Here is a 15,965-nt window from a genome sequence, read left to right as displayed (position 1 = left end):
GCGTCTGGTAAAAGCTTGTCTCTGTCCATCTGACGATGACGACGAGGGGTCCAGCAAAGGTTAATTTGTAACCTTGCTGAAGGTTGAGAGTACTCGTTTGTCGAGCACTCTCGAGTTGCTAAAATGATTTGACAGATAAATCTGGCAATCAGAAAGTAAAGCAATCTGCTCCCAATAAGCGAGTTTGAGAAAGTTGATTTAACAGTACTCGCAAAGATACCTGTTGCTTGCGTGCGTAAACAAAAAGGGAAACTCTGTTCATTCAGAAGAAACCTGATCTTTCGACTAAAGAGAGGTCTAACTCAAAGGTATCAAAGGAGAGACTCCTGTGTTCACCTCTGCCCAACCTAGAGTTGTGGGAGACATGATAGCATTATTCATGTCTCCAACTTGAGGACAATATCCCAAGGTGCAATAGCATCAAGCCGGGAACAAAGTCCAAGAGTACTGATGAAATTATGCTAGAAAAGCTTGAAAACCTGCCAAAGCTTCAGCCAGTTGAGGAAAGTCTGTCTCCACTGATGCTACTATCAAAGTGGCTACTCGGCGAGCAAGCACCTCGCCCCAGTAGGTAACTACTGGCCAACTACCTACGCCTCATTATAAAATTTTGACTGCTGTATTCCAGCTTTGCTGTTATCATTCTTTCATGTAAAGAATGAGGGCTTGTAATTGTGTTGGAACAAAGTATTTTTTAGTATTTTAAATTCAGCATGATCACCATATCATAACATTTTTCAAAGGTATCTGAAATACTTTTTTGAAAAATAATATATTCTGCATTTCAATATAATAACTATAAACTAATTACACTTCAATTAAGTACTGTACAATAAATGAAATACAATGTTCAAGATTCTTAAGTCTAAGCCTTCTCACTATAAATTCATCAAGAATCATTGTTTATTAAAAGGATGACATGAGGTAATGATATTTATGCAATACATAAATGACTTCTTAATGAATAATGTCCCTTCATCTTACCAAAATAGAATTACTATACATACATGAAGAAAAAATCCAGACTTTCACTCTGTGTCTTCGTTACTTATCTCAATTTTAACTTCTACCGCTTGATCCCCAAGTTCTGTACAGGGTTCTTTAGTAATGCAAGATATAAATGGAACACTACAATAGGAATTACTGTTATCACTCTCATTATCTCCCGTGACTCTTGATTCAGTAAGACTAATAATACCATCATCTTTAGGTTTGCTTGAATCACTATATAAGGGCTTTTCCTGGCAAGAAGTCGTACTATTCCCTTCAATGGCAACTTTCACGAAAGAATTCACATCCTCTTTCTTTTTCGGGTGCCCTCTTTGTCTTTTCACTGAGACCAATGATTGGCTGACTTTGCTTTTTATTTGGGGTAATACAAGCTTAACAGATCCATCTTCAGAAGTGGGAAGAAACTGAACTGAGTCACTCAGAAGTGGTAGCAAAAATTTCAGTTGCTTGTCAGCTAACTCTTGCTGATCAATGTCACCATTTGTACTAATCAACCTTGTTCTATCATGTGGTATATTTAAATAAGGATTAGTCCTGATATCAGTTCTTTGTACAGACCCCTCTCTCGTAACATCCGAACAATGATCTATGCTGTCTGATTTGACTGAACTTGATGATGCATAATGTACATCTAGATTTTCTCCATTTTCCCAACACTCCAAAACCTTGTTCATCAGACCTATACGCTCCCAAAACAGATCGGAATCACAACCGCTCATTAAATCTGAAAACTTCCTAACCGTTTCACTAATAGCCTTACTTTTTTCTGTTTCTTCACAATGATCATGCTGTAAACCCGAGATCTCTTCCTGCTGGTGATCCTCCGGTTTTCTCTGTTCTTCGCTCTCATCTATTTCTAAAATAGCTCGGCAATCATTTTCACTTGAAATTTGAGAGATTCCTTTAAAAGATGGAATGACTTCAATGCTTTCAATCTGGCCTTGTTTCATCTGCATGGCTTTAAGTCTTGCCCGTGTGTTTTTCGCATCCTGAAGTGTCATCGGTTTGTGGAATCGTTCTTTCAAAAAGTATTGAAGAGCACGACTGCTTGGCATCACAGCAATGACATCTGCAACCTGCTTGAGTTCGTTGTTCGTAATTCGTCGGTTGATGGCATAATAGGGGGCAGTTTTATTGCTTACTTCATGATTATGTTCCATATTAACTTGCGAGATAAAAAGGGCTCCCCGATTATATGCTACTGACAATACGCATCCACACCCACAGGGCAGATACCTGAAAAAAAGGAAATATCATGAATACTAGGTTCTGGCAATTACAGTACTCCATTTCAAACTCAACCTTTAACATTCACAAAATATGGCATTTAAAAAAAATTAATGACAATTTACTAATACCACAAGGTCTTATGAAACGGATTTTGAGCGAAGCGAAAAATCAATTTTTGGGCTCAAGCCATGTCGTCCTGATGGAAGGTTCCTATAGGTAGCTTTCTAAGGGATATTTGGCTACAGTGATATTCCCAGAGAATTAACCTTTAGGTCTCTAGAATTCTAACTCCTGGCGCGAATATCCTTAAAATTTCTCTTAAGGATATCACATAATATCAGGGGACGTATATCTTGATACGACACATGGCAATCTTCACCCCGAATAGCGTTTTTGTTTCGAGGGGGAAGAGTGGCAAAAAATAGAAGGGGAGCCGTTATCAAGATTACCCTTCCTCCCGTACTACTAAAAGTATCTAGATAGCGCTGTATCCAAGATGGACCTCATTCCTTGTAGCATTGAGCATGGCAACAGATATAGTAATTTCGGGAGGGATCCTGCCAAGGGCTTTTCTATACAAAAGGAGGGCGGGTCCATCAGGACGACATGGCTATCTCACCCAAAAATAGATTTTTGGGCTCGAGCCATGTCGTCCTGATGGAAGGTTCCTAATAGTAGCTTCCAAGGGATATATGAACTACAGTGATATTCCCAGAGAATTTACCTTTAGGTCTCCAGAATTCTAACTCCTGGCGCGAATATCCTTAAAATTCTCTTAAGGATATCGCATAAATCAGGGGACGTATATCTTGACACGACACATAGCGATCTTCACCCCGAATAGTGTTTTCGTCTCGAGGGGGAAGAGGGGCAATTTTGGAAGGAGAGCCGTTATCAAGGTTATCCTATTTCCCATACTACTATTGAGTATCAAGATGGCGCCATATCCAAGATGGTGGTTATTCCTAATTTTGTAGCGAATTTTGATCGATTTTGTGAGGATTATTATGCAATCTCCAGCTTCTTTCGCCTCTGCAAAGTTGAGTATTTATTCTTTACACTGTATAATTTTTAGCTCCTGTTTCACAGTGAAATTAGAGTAATTTATTGTGCTTAGGAGCTAGGCCTGTTACCGGAGGTGCCATAGGCGCTGTCGTTCGTTAGGCATGTGTTATTTAGTTAGTAGAACGACTTTCCCGGTTGAAATAGCATTAATACATTATGAAAGCTATTTAGGAATAATTATACTTGTAAAGATATTTATGGTATGCATAATTTTCCTCTTTCCTTGTCGATCGTATATGTTAGAGTTTTCGGTGATTTAGGTAACCGAGATCTCGTCTTGCCTAGGTTACCTAACCTAGGCGATGTAGTATACTTTCAGACATTTCCCCGTTTACCCTTATGTATCATTTTATCGATTCTAAGGGGGATAGTATATCTCCTAGAATTATATAAATCAATACTTGTCTCCTTGGAGAGTCATGGGTAATCCCTTTTTCCCTCTGTGTGCCGCCGCAGGTGGCAACCCTTTCTGGTCTTGCCATAGAGTAGTTACTCCAGCTTGTCTAGAATAGGGTTTTTCTGTCTCCCACCTTGCCGGCGAGTGTCCGGCTTTGGTTTTCGACAGAATCTCAGAGTATTCAATCTTTTGCCGGCGGCAGGCCTGCAGGGTGAGTAGTCACTCCCCTGCCGGCCTATAACCGCCGGCATAGGAGGCTCAGCCTCTAAACCGCACCTGGGTTGGTGGTATGTTGCCGCCACCTTCTCCCTGTGGTTTAAAAGACTAGTCCTATGCTGGAAGACCCTGGGCTGAAGAATAGATATTCTTCTACAGCCTAGGATGGCGCCGGCACTGAAACGATGTTCCTCTTTTGTTGAGAGGGGGCGGCAAACCTGCCAGCCCCTCCTAACACTATTTTGGCAGACCCTAGGTTGAAGAATAGACATTCTTCTGCCACCTAGGACGGCGCCGATACTGAAACAGTTTCTCCCTTGTGTAATAGGGGGCGGCAACATTGCTGCCGCCTTTTACACTTGATATAGGACCCTTTTCCCTGCACCTCTCTGTCCTTTTTCTATGGCCGTCGTCCTGCAATCTCACCGCTTGCCGGCGATTTGCGGGGCCGGCCGGGCTCCTACATAACAGCAGTTTGACGGCTGCCGGCAGCCATGTCGGCTGCCAGGGGAGGGAGACCCTTCTGTTACCAAGGTTCTTCAGTCCTCCCTTGGACTGCCGGCCACAAGTCCTGTTGCCAGGCTACAGCGCCAACAGGTACTGACTCAACTGGCAGCATGCCGACTGTACCAGTGCTGCCGGGTACTAGCCTGCCGGCCATATGCCGGCAACGGTACTTGTGGTTGGATGGAAGCCTGAATGATGCATTCTCCCCTTCCATTTGAACCTTCTTTCTGGTGAAGGCAGTAAATTATGTATTTACATCCTTATTTAGTATAAACATTCACAGTAATAAGGCAGTCCTTCACTCCATGCTTTCTCTCTCTCTATCAGCTAGTATGCCGGCCGGACTGTGCCGTCAGAGACTAGCTATGCCGGCTATATGCAGGCTGAATTACAGTATATCATTATACAGTAGTCAGTATATTTGCAGTATAGTATATACCGCAGATAGAAAACTATTGCATATATTATACTAGTACTGTAGTTATTTTCCAACATATCTTGGGTATCCTTGCCCAGGCCTTTGCTGAGACCAATCCTATATTGAAAGAATAGAATTTCTTCAATACTCTGATTAGAAATCAGTTTACATTTTACCCTACAATATTAAACGGATTTTGAGCGAAGCGAAAAATCTATTTTTGGGTGAGATAGCCATGTCGTCCTGATGGTAGGTTCCTTTAAGTAGCTTCCTAGGGCATATTTGACTACAGTGATATTCCCAAAGAATTTCACTTAAGGTCTCCAGAATTCTAACTCCTGGCGTGAATATCCTTAAAGTTTCCTTTTAGGATATCTCATAATATCAGGGGATGTATTCTTGACATGCCACATAGCAATCTGCACCCCGCATAGGGTTTACGCTTCGAGGGGGAAAAGTGGCAAAATAAAAGAGGAGCCATTATAAAATTCTCCTTCCTCCTTACTGTTTGAGTACCCAGATGGCGCCATAATCGTCAGCCATCTTTATTCCTTGTAGCGTTAAGCCGGTACTATGGATACAGTAATATCGGGAGGGATCCTGCCGAGGCCTTTCTTAGAAAGGAGGGCGGGTCCATCAGGACGACATGGCTATCTCCCCCAAAAATAGATTTTTCGCTTCGCTCAAAATCCGTTTTTTTTGGCTCAGGCCATGTCGTCCTGATGGAAGTTTACCAGAGCATTAATGTATCTATAGTACTTAAACTTTCTGAGTTTCTCTTGTGCAAGGAACAAGAGACAAAGGAGAGACTTGCGGCCTCCTTATCCCTACAAAACTGCATAGAGATGTGTTCAGCCCATCGAAGTACCCCAGACATGCTCATGGTCTTGGCCATAATGCATATGGCTACCTTAGTAAAAGACCTATATGCCTTTATGAAGGCTAGGAGAGCCTGTAGGGAGTTCGTGTTCGCGGCTGCAACAGTGAAACATGAACCTAGGAAGCTGATATCTTCCAACATCTGGGGTAAAGACCTCTTTCCAAACGAGGTAGTCAAAGAGGTAATCGAGAAAGCCACCACGGAGAATAGGAACCTTCTCCAGAAGTGGGGCATCTCTTTAAAGAGGAAGTCTTCCCCAGATGTGGGTCACCAACCTAAAAGGAAGACGAAAAAGTCTATACTTTTTCCTCGGTCTGTTCAACAATATTCCACAGTTTCTATGACCGCAGTGCCCCAGGCAGGCGGTCGAGGAAGTAAACCTTCTGATCAGTGGAAGCAAAGTGATGCTTCTGGTAGGAGGGAAGCTCCAATAGGATCGTCGGACCTTCAATCCTTGGGCCCGAGGCCTAATCAAGATTGGACTAGGATGGAAACTAGACATGCCTCCACCATCATTTCCTCAACTCTTCCAATACTCCAACCCCGTACTAGAAGAGTATACCCTATAGCTCTAGAGCATACAGGTTATAAGGAAAGCAAAGTCCATTGAATTCCAGGGAAGGCTGTTTTGTGTTCCCAAGAAGGACTCAAGAAACCTCAGAGTCATTCTGGACTTGTTGCCACTCACCAAGTTCAAAAGAAACAGCAAGTTCAGGATGTTAATCCTTCTACACATAAGGACCCTATTACAAAAAGGGGCGTTCACAGTCTTGATAGACCTGACAGGTGCCTATTGGCAGCTTCTAGTCAGTCACCCCCTCTCCTCCTACCTAGGATTCAAGTTACAGAAGATAAAGTATGTCCTAAGAGCCATACTCTTCAGACTAAACACAGTCCCAAGTATCTTCACGAAATTGGCGGACGCAGTCATGCAATAACCATGCCTAGAAACTGTTCAGGTAACAAAGTACCTGGACGAATGGCTGGTGCGGGCAGCACCCGAAACCGAAAGGTTTCAATGGCTGTAAAACCATTGGAACCTGAGGTCACACTGTCTCTCCTTTCCCTTAGGGAAGAAGAAGGAGATCGCAGGGTCGGTCAAGAGACTACTGTAATCCATCAGGATTTCAAGATGCTAACAGGAAAGAGTACTGAACTCTCTCCAGTTCGCAGCAGTGACAGACCCAGTGCTAAGAGCACAGCTGAAAGATGCGTCAGGAGTCTGGAGAAGATACGCATCAAACGCTTGAAGAGATCTAAAATGACCGATATCGGTCTCACCTCGATCGCTTCTCAACCCATGGTTGAAGGCCAAAAGCCTAATGAGGACCGTGCCCTTGCAACTACCTCGAGTATCAAAGACCATCCGCATGGATGCCTCGACGGAAGAATGGGGAGTTCACTCCCATCAGAGGAAAGCCCATCTCTACTCAAGGCCCTTCTCATCTACTTTTTGGAAGCCATGGCAGTCCTGTTAATGTTGGAGAAACTTTCTCCACGTAGATCAGGCCTCCTCAGGCTGATCTGGGACGGCAAAGTGATAGTGAGACATCTAAATCAACAAGGCTCGAGATCGTCCCATATAATCTAGGTGATGTTAACCATCCCTTACCTAAAGAGATGGCACCTATCAGCAGTTCACGTACAAATGATCCGCAATGTGACAGTGTATGCCCTACTCAGGCTCAAGCCGATATGGTCAGAATGGTCCACAGACGCAGACCCATTCTCTTCCAGATTAGAACAAGTCTCGGAACTGCGAATCGACCTCTTCGTGACGAGCGTCATCAAAAAACTACCTCGATATGTAGCCCCAAACGAGCTAGTGTGGAACGGATGGACCTGGAAATTCCTGTTCCTTCCATCCAATCTCCTGCTGAAGGTCCTCAACACGCTGAGATCCTTCCAAGGAAAGGCAGCTCTAGTGGCTCCCAAATAGTCCAAGAGCAACTGGTTCCCTCTAGTGAGGGAATTGAGGCTGAGGCTGGCCCTTGCACTGAACTCAGCACTATCTCAGAGGGTTCAGAAGTTAATTGTCTTCAATTCATAACAGAGAGCCCAAAACCTACAGTTTCCTATTCAGGGAAACTCAAAAGAGAAGGGTTCTAACCTCTAGGGATAGAAAAGTGTACTACCACTGACCCCTCTAAACTATTTAATATTGTAGGGTAAGTTATTAACTGATTTCTAATCAGAGTATTGAAGGAATTCTATTCTTCCAATATAGGATTGGTCTCAGCGAAAGACTGTGCAAGGATACACAAGATATGTTGGAAAATAACTACTGTATAATATATACAATAGTTTTCTATCTGCAGTATATACTATACTGCAAATATACTGGCTACTGTATAATCATATACTGTAGTTCAGCCGGCATGTTGCCGGCAGGGCTAGCACTTGGCGGCACAGTCCAGCCGGCGACATGCCGGATGGGTAGTACCTGGCAGTGCTGGTCCAGTCGGCATGCCGCCGACCGAGTAAGTACCTGACGGCACCGGCCCAGCCGACATGCTATCGGATGGGTTAGTACCTGACGGCACTAGCTGACAGAGAGAGAAAAAGCATGGAGTGAAGGGCTGCCTTATTAAAATGTATGTTTATAATAAATAAGGGTGTAAGTATATAACCTTACTGCCTTCCTCCAGAATGAGAGTTCAAATGGAAGAGGAGAATGCATCATTCAGGCTTCCATCCAGCCGCAAGATCCGTTGCCGGCATTACTGGCTTCAGGAATGTGGATGGCAGTCCAAGGGAGGACTGAAGAACCTTCAGCAGCAGAAGGGTCTCCCATCGGCAGCCGTCATAGCCAGCACAACCTTCCCGGAGCCTTGTGTCCATAAGGGAAAGACTGAGTGACTAAACAGCTGCTTATGTAGGAGCCCGGCCAGCACCGCAACCTACCCGGCAAGCAGTGAGATTGCAGTACAACGGCCACAGGATTGCGATGGCTAAATCATCGCTAAAGGACTGAGAGGGGAAGGGAAAATGGTCCTGTATCAAGTATAGAAGAAGGCGGCAGGATTGCCACCACTTCCACACAAGAATGAAACAATGTTTCAGTATCGGCGCCATCCTAGGCGGCAGAAGAATATCTATTCCTCAGCCTAGGGTTTGCCAAATCTATCAAGTGTAGATGAAGGTGGCAGGATTGCCGCCACTTCCACACAAGAGAGAAACAATGTTTCAGTAACGGCGACATCCTAGGCGGCAGAAGAATATCTATTCTTCAGCCTAGGGTCTGCCAACACAGGACTAGTATTCTAGACTGTAGGGGAGAAGGTGGCAGCATCATACTACCACTTCAGGTGCGGCCTAGGGAGGCTTAGCCTCCTATGCCGGCAGCTGTAAGCCGGCAGGGGAGTGACTACTCGCCCTGCTGCTCTGCCGCCGGCAGAAAGACTGAATACTCTGAGATTCAGTCAAAAACCAAAGCCGGGATCTCGCCGGCAAAGATGGGAGACATAAAACCCTAGCCTAGTCAAGCCGGAGTGAACTACTCTATGGCAAAACCAGATAGGGTTGCCGCCTACGGCTGCAGTCAGAGGGAAGGAGGGATTACCCTTAAATCTCCACAGGAGACAAGTATTGAGTTATATAATTCTAGGAGATGTACTACCTCCCGTTGAATTGATAAAACGATACACGAGGGTAAACAGGGATAATGTCTGAAAGTATACTACAGCACATATGCTAGGTAGCCTAGCACGAGACGAGATCTCGGTTACCTAAATCGCCGAAACTCTAACGTATACAATCGACAAAAGGAAGAGGAAATTATGCATGAAATATATATCTTTACTAGTATAATTGTGTCTAAATAGCTTTCATAATTTATTAATGCTATTACAACCGGGAAAGTCGTTCTGCTAACTAAATAACACATGCATAACGAACGACAGCGCCCATGGCGCCTCCGGTGACAGGCCTAGCTCCTTAACACAATAAATGACTCTAATTTCACCGTGAAGCAGGAGCTAAAAAATATACACTGTAAGGAATAAATACTCAACTTTCCCGAGGCCAAAAGAAGCTGGAGATTGCATAATAAATCCTCACAAAAGCGATCAAAACGTTAGATCAACAGGGAACACCACCGTGCGAAGTCGCTACAAAAATAGGAATGAGCGCCATCTTGGATACAGCGTCATCTAGATACTAGTAGTAGTACGGGAGGAAGAGTAACCTTGATAACAGCTCCCCTTCTATTTTTTTGCCACTCTTCCCCCTCGAAACGAAAACGCTATTCGGGGTGAAGATTGCTATGTGTCGTATCAAGATATATGTCCCCTGATATTATGCGATATCCTTAAGAGAAATTTTAAGGATATTCGCGCCAGGAGTTAGAATTCTGGAGACCTAAAGGTTAATTCTCTGGGAATATCACTGTAGCCAAATATCCCATAGAAAACGGATTTTGAGCGAAGCGAAAAATCTATTTTTGGGTGAGATAGCCATGGCGTCCTGATGGAAGGATCCTTTTTGGTAGCTTCCTTGGGTAATCACTACTAGGATTTTCCCAGAGAATTAAACCACAGGTTATCACAGAATTCTAACTTCTGGAGCGAGTATCCTAAAGGTTTCCCCTTAAGACATCGTGTAACAACAGGGGACACGCATGTATAGACGTGCCACATAGCTATCTGCACCCCATATAGAGTTAACGCTTCAATATGGCGGACAGGGAGTGGCTGGGAGCTGATCCGCAGCCGATCTAGATGTGGCGATATCGGTACTCGCGATGTAAACAGACGGACGCCATTGCTTTTGATGACGTCACGTCCGTCCTCATTCCGAAAGTCTGGAGCTCGCTCATCACCATGATACAGCGGCGCAGGGCGGGACCTGATAACAGACAGGGTGGGTCCATCAGGACGCCATGGCTATCTCACCCAAAAATAGATTTTTCGCTTCGCTCAAAATCCGTTTTTTGGGCTCAAGCCATGGCGTCCTGATGGAAGAGTACCAGAGAATTAGTGTATCGTGGTAGACTTTTTCCCTTTATAAGTGAGTGCTAAAACATTGAGCCGAAAGCATAGTGGTCTATACTAGAGCTACCGTGAGGCAGTTGCCTTCCTGCCCCCCTGGCATGGAAGTCCCCACGGGCTATGCTAAGATCAAAGTGGTCATGGGAAGGCTATTCATATAGGCTGAAGGAACAATGAGATCCATAAGATAAGTCAGAGCGATTTGGTATTCGCGTCGAAACAAACTTGAAGAAGTGGTGGTTGAACACTTCGCGTATGGAGTTGACTCATCTTCATAATTGAGTAAGTATTCGCTAAGGAGACTTACTTGCTCTATATAAATAAATGCCCGGAGTAAATCCTGGCATTTTCCTTAACCAGGAATAAAGGGTAATAAAACTATGACAAATAGTATATTTCATAGTAAGAAAGGAGCAAGGGAGACGCACAAGTAATAAAATAGACATTTTATTATATAATTGCAGGTAAATCAATACATGTCATGCAATAAATAGTAAAAAACATTTACATTGATAAAAATGTACATAGCCATAAAGGCGTGCTCTTGAGTCTGAAAGGGAAGAATCAAGTATTAGTAGGCACTCGTTCTACGGAACGTTAGTCTTTATGTAACACACGTCATGCACGTGGCATGTAGCACTCATGTGGTAATCTACTATGACATTTCACCTGAGGTAAGAACAGTTAAAGAAAACACAAGGTGGTTTCTGCTTCACTACGTATCACTTGAGGGTCAACATAGGCACCCGACGAGTTAGAGTCCCTAATAACTCACTGTTCTAAGCAGAGTTCAGAGCAGGTTTCATAACACTACCTGCGGCTACCACAAAATGTTTCACTTCGTGCACTTGTTTCGCATAATGTTTAAAGAAAACACGCGAGGATTTCCAGCCTGTATAGTTCTTGAGGCTTTCGAAATCCATACTCTGAAAGAAATTCAGAGACGAAGCGACTTTCCTAGGATCATGACCAGCGGGTGTACTGTCTGGATCCGCTCTGCGAATGAAGTAGGTGATTTTTGCTCTCAATTGTTTTAGTGACAGGTTGCTGCCCGATGTTTCTCCTTTGAAGAGTTGGCCTCCACCAAAGTTTGAAGTTCTATGAAGATAGACCTTAAGGCTCTCTACTGGACATAGAGAGGCATCTTCCTTCAAGGGGCATATCCTCCACGGGCCCCATCGTTTGGTAGGTAATTCGTTCTTTGCGAGAAACGTCGGATCAGGGAAGAGGGAGAGGTCTCCTGAATCATTGAAAACGATATGTCCCTCTTCTCTAGATAGTGCCACTATTTCGCTGACTCGGGCTCCCGAAGCTAGAGCGAAGAGAAATATAACTTTCTGAGTCAGGTCCTTAAGAGGGCATGAATCATTGTCCAAGTTGGAGGCGAAGTGGAGAACTTTGTCTAGAGACCAAGTGATTGGTCTCGGAGGGGGTGCCGGTCGTAAACGGGCACAGGCCTTCGGTAGTTTGCTGAAGATGTCACTAGACAGATCTATTTGGAAGGCGTATGACAAAGGTCTGGTCAAGGCCGATTTGCAAGTAGAAATCGTGTTGGCTGCCAAGCCTTGTCCATGAAGGTGAATGAAGAAGGACATGCAAAAATCTATGGTGATTTTCGAGGGGTTCTTTGCCTTGACGAAGGAGACCCATTTCCTCCAAGACGATTCGTATTGCCTTCTCGTGGATTCGGTCTTGTATTCCTCGAGGAAGTCTAGACTCTTCTTCGAAATCCCAAACCTTTTCTTAGCGGCTAGGGTGAGAAAATCATGAGATGAAGGTCCTTGATTTTTGATGATGAAGCGAAGACAGTCGACTTCTGTATTTGCTGGGAGAGAACTGGGTCCGGGAGGGGGATCAGCGTTGGCTGCATCTCCAGGATCAAGGGGTACCAGTTGCTGCGGGGCCACTTGGGAGCCACTAGAGCTGCTGTCCCTTTGAAGGTTCTCAATTTGGAGAGGACTTTCAGCAGAAGATTGGTGGGAGGGAACAGGTAAATCTTGGCCCATCTGTTCCAATCCAAGGTCATGGCGTCCACCGCTTCCGCTTTGGGGTCCTCGTACGGGGTTACATATCGAGGAAGTTGATGGTTGTCGCTCGTTGCGAAGAGGTCGATCTGGAGTTCTGGGACTCTGTGAGAGATGAAGGAGAATGATCTTGCGTCTAGAGACCATTCCGACTCTATCGGGTTTGTCCGAGATAGAGCATCCGCTGTCACGTTGCGGAATCCTTGTAGGTGAACTGCAGACAGGTGCCATTTCTTCCTTTCTGCCAGACGGAAGATTGTCAGGAGCACCTGATTTATCTTGGGCGATCTTGAGCCCTGGCGATTGAGACAACGCACTACCACAGAGCTGTCCAGGGTCAGGCGAATGTGTACCGACGGGGGCGGGGAGAGTTTCTTCAGCGTCAGAAGAACCGCCATGGCCTCCAAGATGTTGATGTGAAACGTCTTGAATAGGGGAGACCAAGTGCCTTGAGCCTGTTGTTGGTGGGAGTGACCTCCCCAACCCTCCAATGAAGCGTCCGTATGGATGTTGAGAGATGGAGGTGGGTGTTGGAGAGGAAGGGACCTTTTTAGGGCCCTCGCTTCTGACCACGGCTTTAGAAGAAGTCGAAGTCTGCTTGGGAGCCGTCTCTTGAGGTCTCTTCGAGCGACGGATGCGGAACGTCTCCAGACTCCCGCTGCATCCTTTAGCTGTGCACGAAGCACTGGGTTTGTGATCGAGGCGAACTGTAGAGAGCCTAGAACTTGTTCCTGCTGGCGTCTCGAGATCCGTTTGGATTTTAACAGTCGCTTGACGGACCCTGCTATTTCCTTCCTTTTCTTTGCTGGAATGGAAAGGCGGTGTGACTGAAGATTCCAGTGGATGCCTAACCATTGGAACTTCTGAGCTGGAGATAGGCGAGACTTTTTCGCGTTTATCTGGAATCCCAGGTGTTCGAGAAACTGGGTAACTTTTCTGCAGGATTCTATACAATCCTCGGGCGAGGGCACCCACACTAGCCAGTCGTCGAGGTAGGCCATCACCTGGACGTTTCGGATGCGGAGCTGTTGTACTACTGCGTCCGCTAGCTTTGTGAATATCCGAGGGGCCACGTTGAGTCCGAAGGGCATGGCCCGGAAGGCATAGCTTTTCCGTTGGAGTCGGAATCCTAGGTAGGAGGAAGCGTGATGGTTCATTGGTATGTGCCAGTATGCGTCCGCCAGGTCTATCGAGACCGTGAAAGACCCTCGAGGCAGGAGGGTTCTGATCTGTTGGAGAGTCAGCATCTTGAACTTGTCGTTCGATATGAATACGTTGAGGGGGGATAAGTCCAGAATGACTCTGAGTCTGTCTGAGTCTTTCTTGGGAACACAAAACAGTCTCCCTTGGAACCTTGTGGACTTCACCCTTCTTATCACCTTCTTGTTCAAGAGGTCTAGCACATATTCTTCCAAGAGGGGGGTTGAAGGTTGGAAGAATTGCTGGAAGGTTGGGGGTGGTTGCGCCCAGCTCCAGCCCAGACCTTTCTTGATGATGCTGTGTGCCCAGGAGTCGAAGGTCCAGCGATCCTGGAAGTGGCGGAGTCTTCCTCCCACCGGAAGCACTTCATTGCTTCTGTGGTCCCGAGGACTTGCTGCCTCGGCCGCTAGCTCCCTGTCCTCCTCTGCCTCTGGAGGGCCGGCGAGAGGAATCTCTGCCGGAACCCCTGCCTGAGCTTCTACCCTTGGGACGAAAGGTAGTGGAGTGCTGCTCGAAGGTGGGGTTGAAGGCCGGTGATGAGGGCAAAACCGGCTGTGGGACCAACTGAAAGGTCTGTGGCGGCTGAGCGACCACTTGGGGAGTAGCGGGTGCCGGAAACTGGCGTCTGTGCTGACGTTGCTGGGGTCTATGCTTCGACTGCTTCCTCTTAGGCTGAGGACCGTCATCCTGAGAGGGCTTTCTCTTCCTAGACATGCCCCATTTGTTGAGAAGGTTCCTGTTCTCAGATGCGGCCTTGTCTGTGATCTCTTTCACTAGATCAGACGGGAAGAGGTACTTGCCCCAGATGTTGGAGGCAATCAGTTTCCGGGGTTCGTGTCTGACAGTTGCACTGGAGAACACGAATTCTCTGCAGGCTCTACGAGCTCGCATGAAATGGTACAGATCCTTGACTAAGGTTGCCATGTGAGATTTGGCAAGGACCATGTAATGGTCAGGGACTCTGGTGTCACCAGCCATTACGTCCATCTGGACCTGGAGAGTGAGAGATGCTGCCAGCCTCTCCTTCGTTTCCTGTTCCCTACGAAGGAGGTGTTCGTTTAGCTTGGGGAGGTCCTCATTAAACTGACGTCCAGCAACGTCAGGATCTAGTTTGCCCACCACGAAGGTGTGTTGCACATCCTTCCAGTGTTTGGTGTCGGGCGGGGTGGCTGCGGAGAAAGGTCTGCATTCCTCCAATGCAGGGCAGGATTTCCCTTCCTCTACAGCCTTAAGGCAGGCAGCGAAGGCCTTTTCCGTGAAGGGTAGCATCACTTCATCGGGCGCAACGTAGGTGGGGTACTTCTTGCTCAGAGCCGGAAGTCCAGAGCAGGTAAAGCCTCTGCTCTTAAGCGCTTTAGCAAGCATAGCCTGGGCCTTCAAGAGATCGAACACTATTTTCTCCTTCGGTTCGGTCTCTTCCTTTGAGGATGGTTCTGAACGTAGACGTGCGTAACAGTCCGGATACGCCTCAAAGCGGGGGAAGAACTCCACTTCTTCCAGGGGTATGGAACCGATCTTATCGCTGACGAAGATCTTGTCATCAGCGATGACCATATGCTCGGCGAACCGCCACGGATTGTCGGTCGAGCATGCGGGGAGGTCCTTGATGGAGATTTTGCGAGATTCCTTGGAACCTCCCATCGACCGAATGATCTTGTGAGTTTCTTGGAGCTTCTGCTCCATCACGGATTCAATGAGCCGAATCATATCCTGTGCCGTAGGTAGAGGAGTCGTGGTGGAGGACGTAGACGGGAGAGACACTTCCGTCGGTGTAGGAGTAGGAGGGGGGATGGAGGGAGGGGCATCCTCCTTATCGGACTCGGTATAAACTACCCGGTCCTCTTCTTCATCATCCTCCCCTTCACCCTGGGCCATAAGGGTTTTCTCGGTGTCCTCCAAGATCTCTGACATGTGTTCATCATGTTCTGAATCCAGGTGACAATCACTCATGGACTGAGCCATGACAGTATCAGGTTCCACTGTGATCTGGACGACGGGGATCTGTTCAACTGGGACCACTGAGTCTGGT

General features: G+C 46.2%; 1 protein-coding gene across 1 annotated transcript in view; it reads right to left on the bottom strand.

Moving 5' to 3' along the window:
• Positions 1-767: 767 nt before the first annotated feature.
• The window catches only part of LOC137621578 (uncharacterized), a 32,097-nt gene continuing 16,899 nt past the window's right edge, over positions 768-15,965 (bottom strand). The window contains exon 3 of the mRNA XM_068351983.1: positions 768-2,247. Within this exon, the coding sequence (XP_068208084.1) occupies positions 1,029-2,247 (1,219 nt within the window). The 3' untranslated portion in view covers positions 768-1,028. The remainder of the gene's footprint in view (positions 2,248-15,965) is intronic.

The sequence above is a fragment of the Palaemon carinicauda genome, chromosome 28 (genome assembly GCF_036898095.1).
Source record: "Palaemon carinicauda isolate YSFRI2023 chromosome 28, ASM3689809v2, whole genome shotgun sequence".
In the NCBI taxonomy this organism is placed as follows: domain Eukaryota; kingdom Metazoa; phylum Arthropoda; class Malacostraca; order Decapoda; family Palaemonidae; genus Palaemon; species Palaemon carinicauda.
The sequence above is the reverse complement of the archived record's forward strand: the minus strand, read 5'-3'. Positions and strand labels throughout refer to the sequence as shown.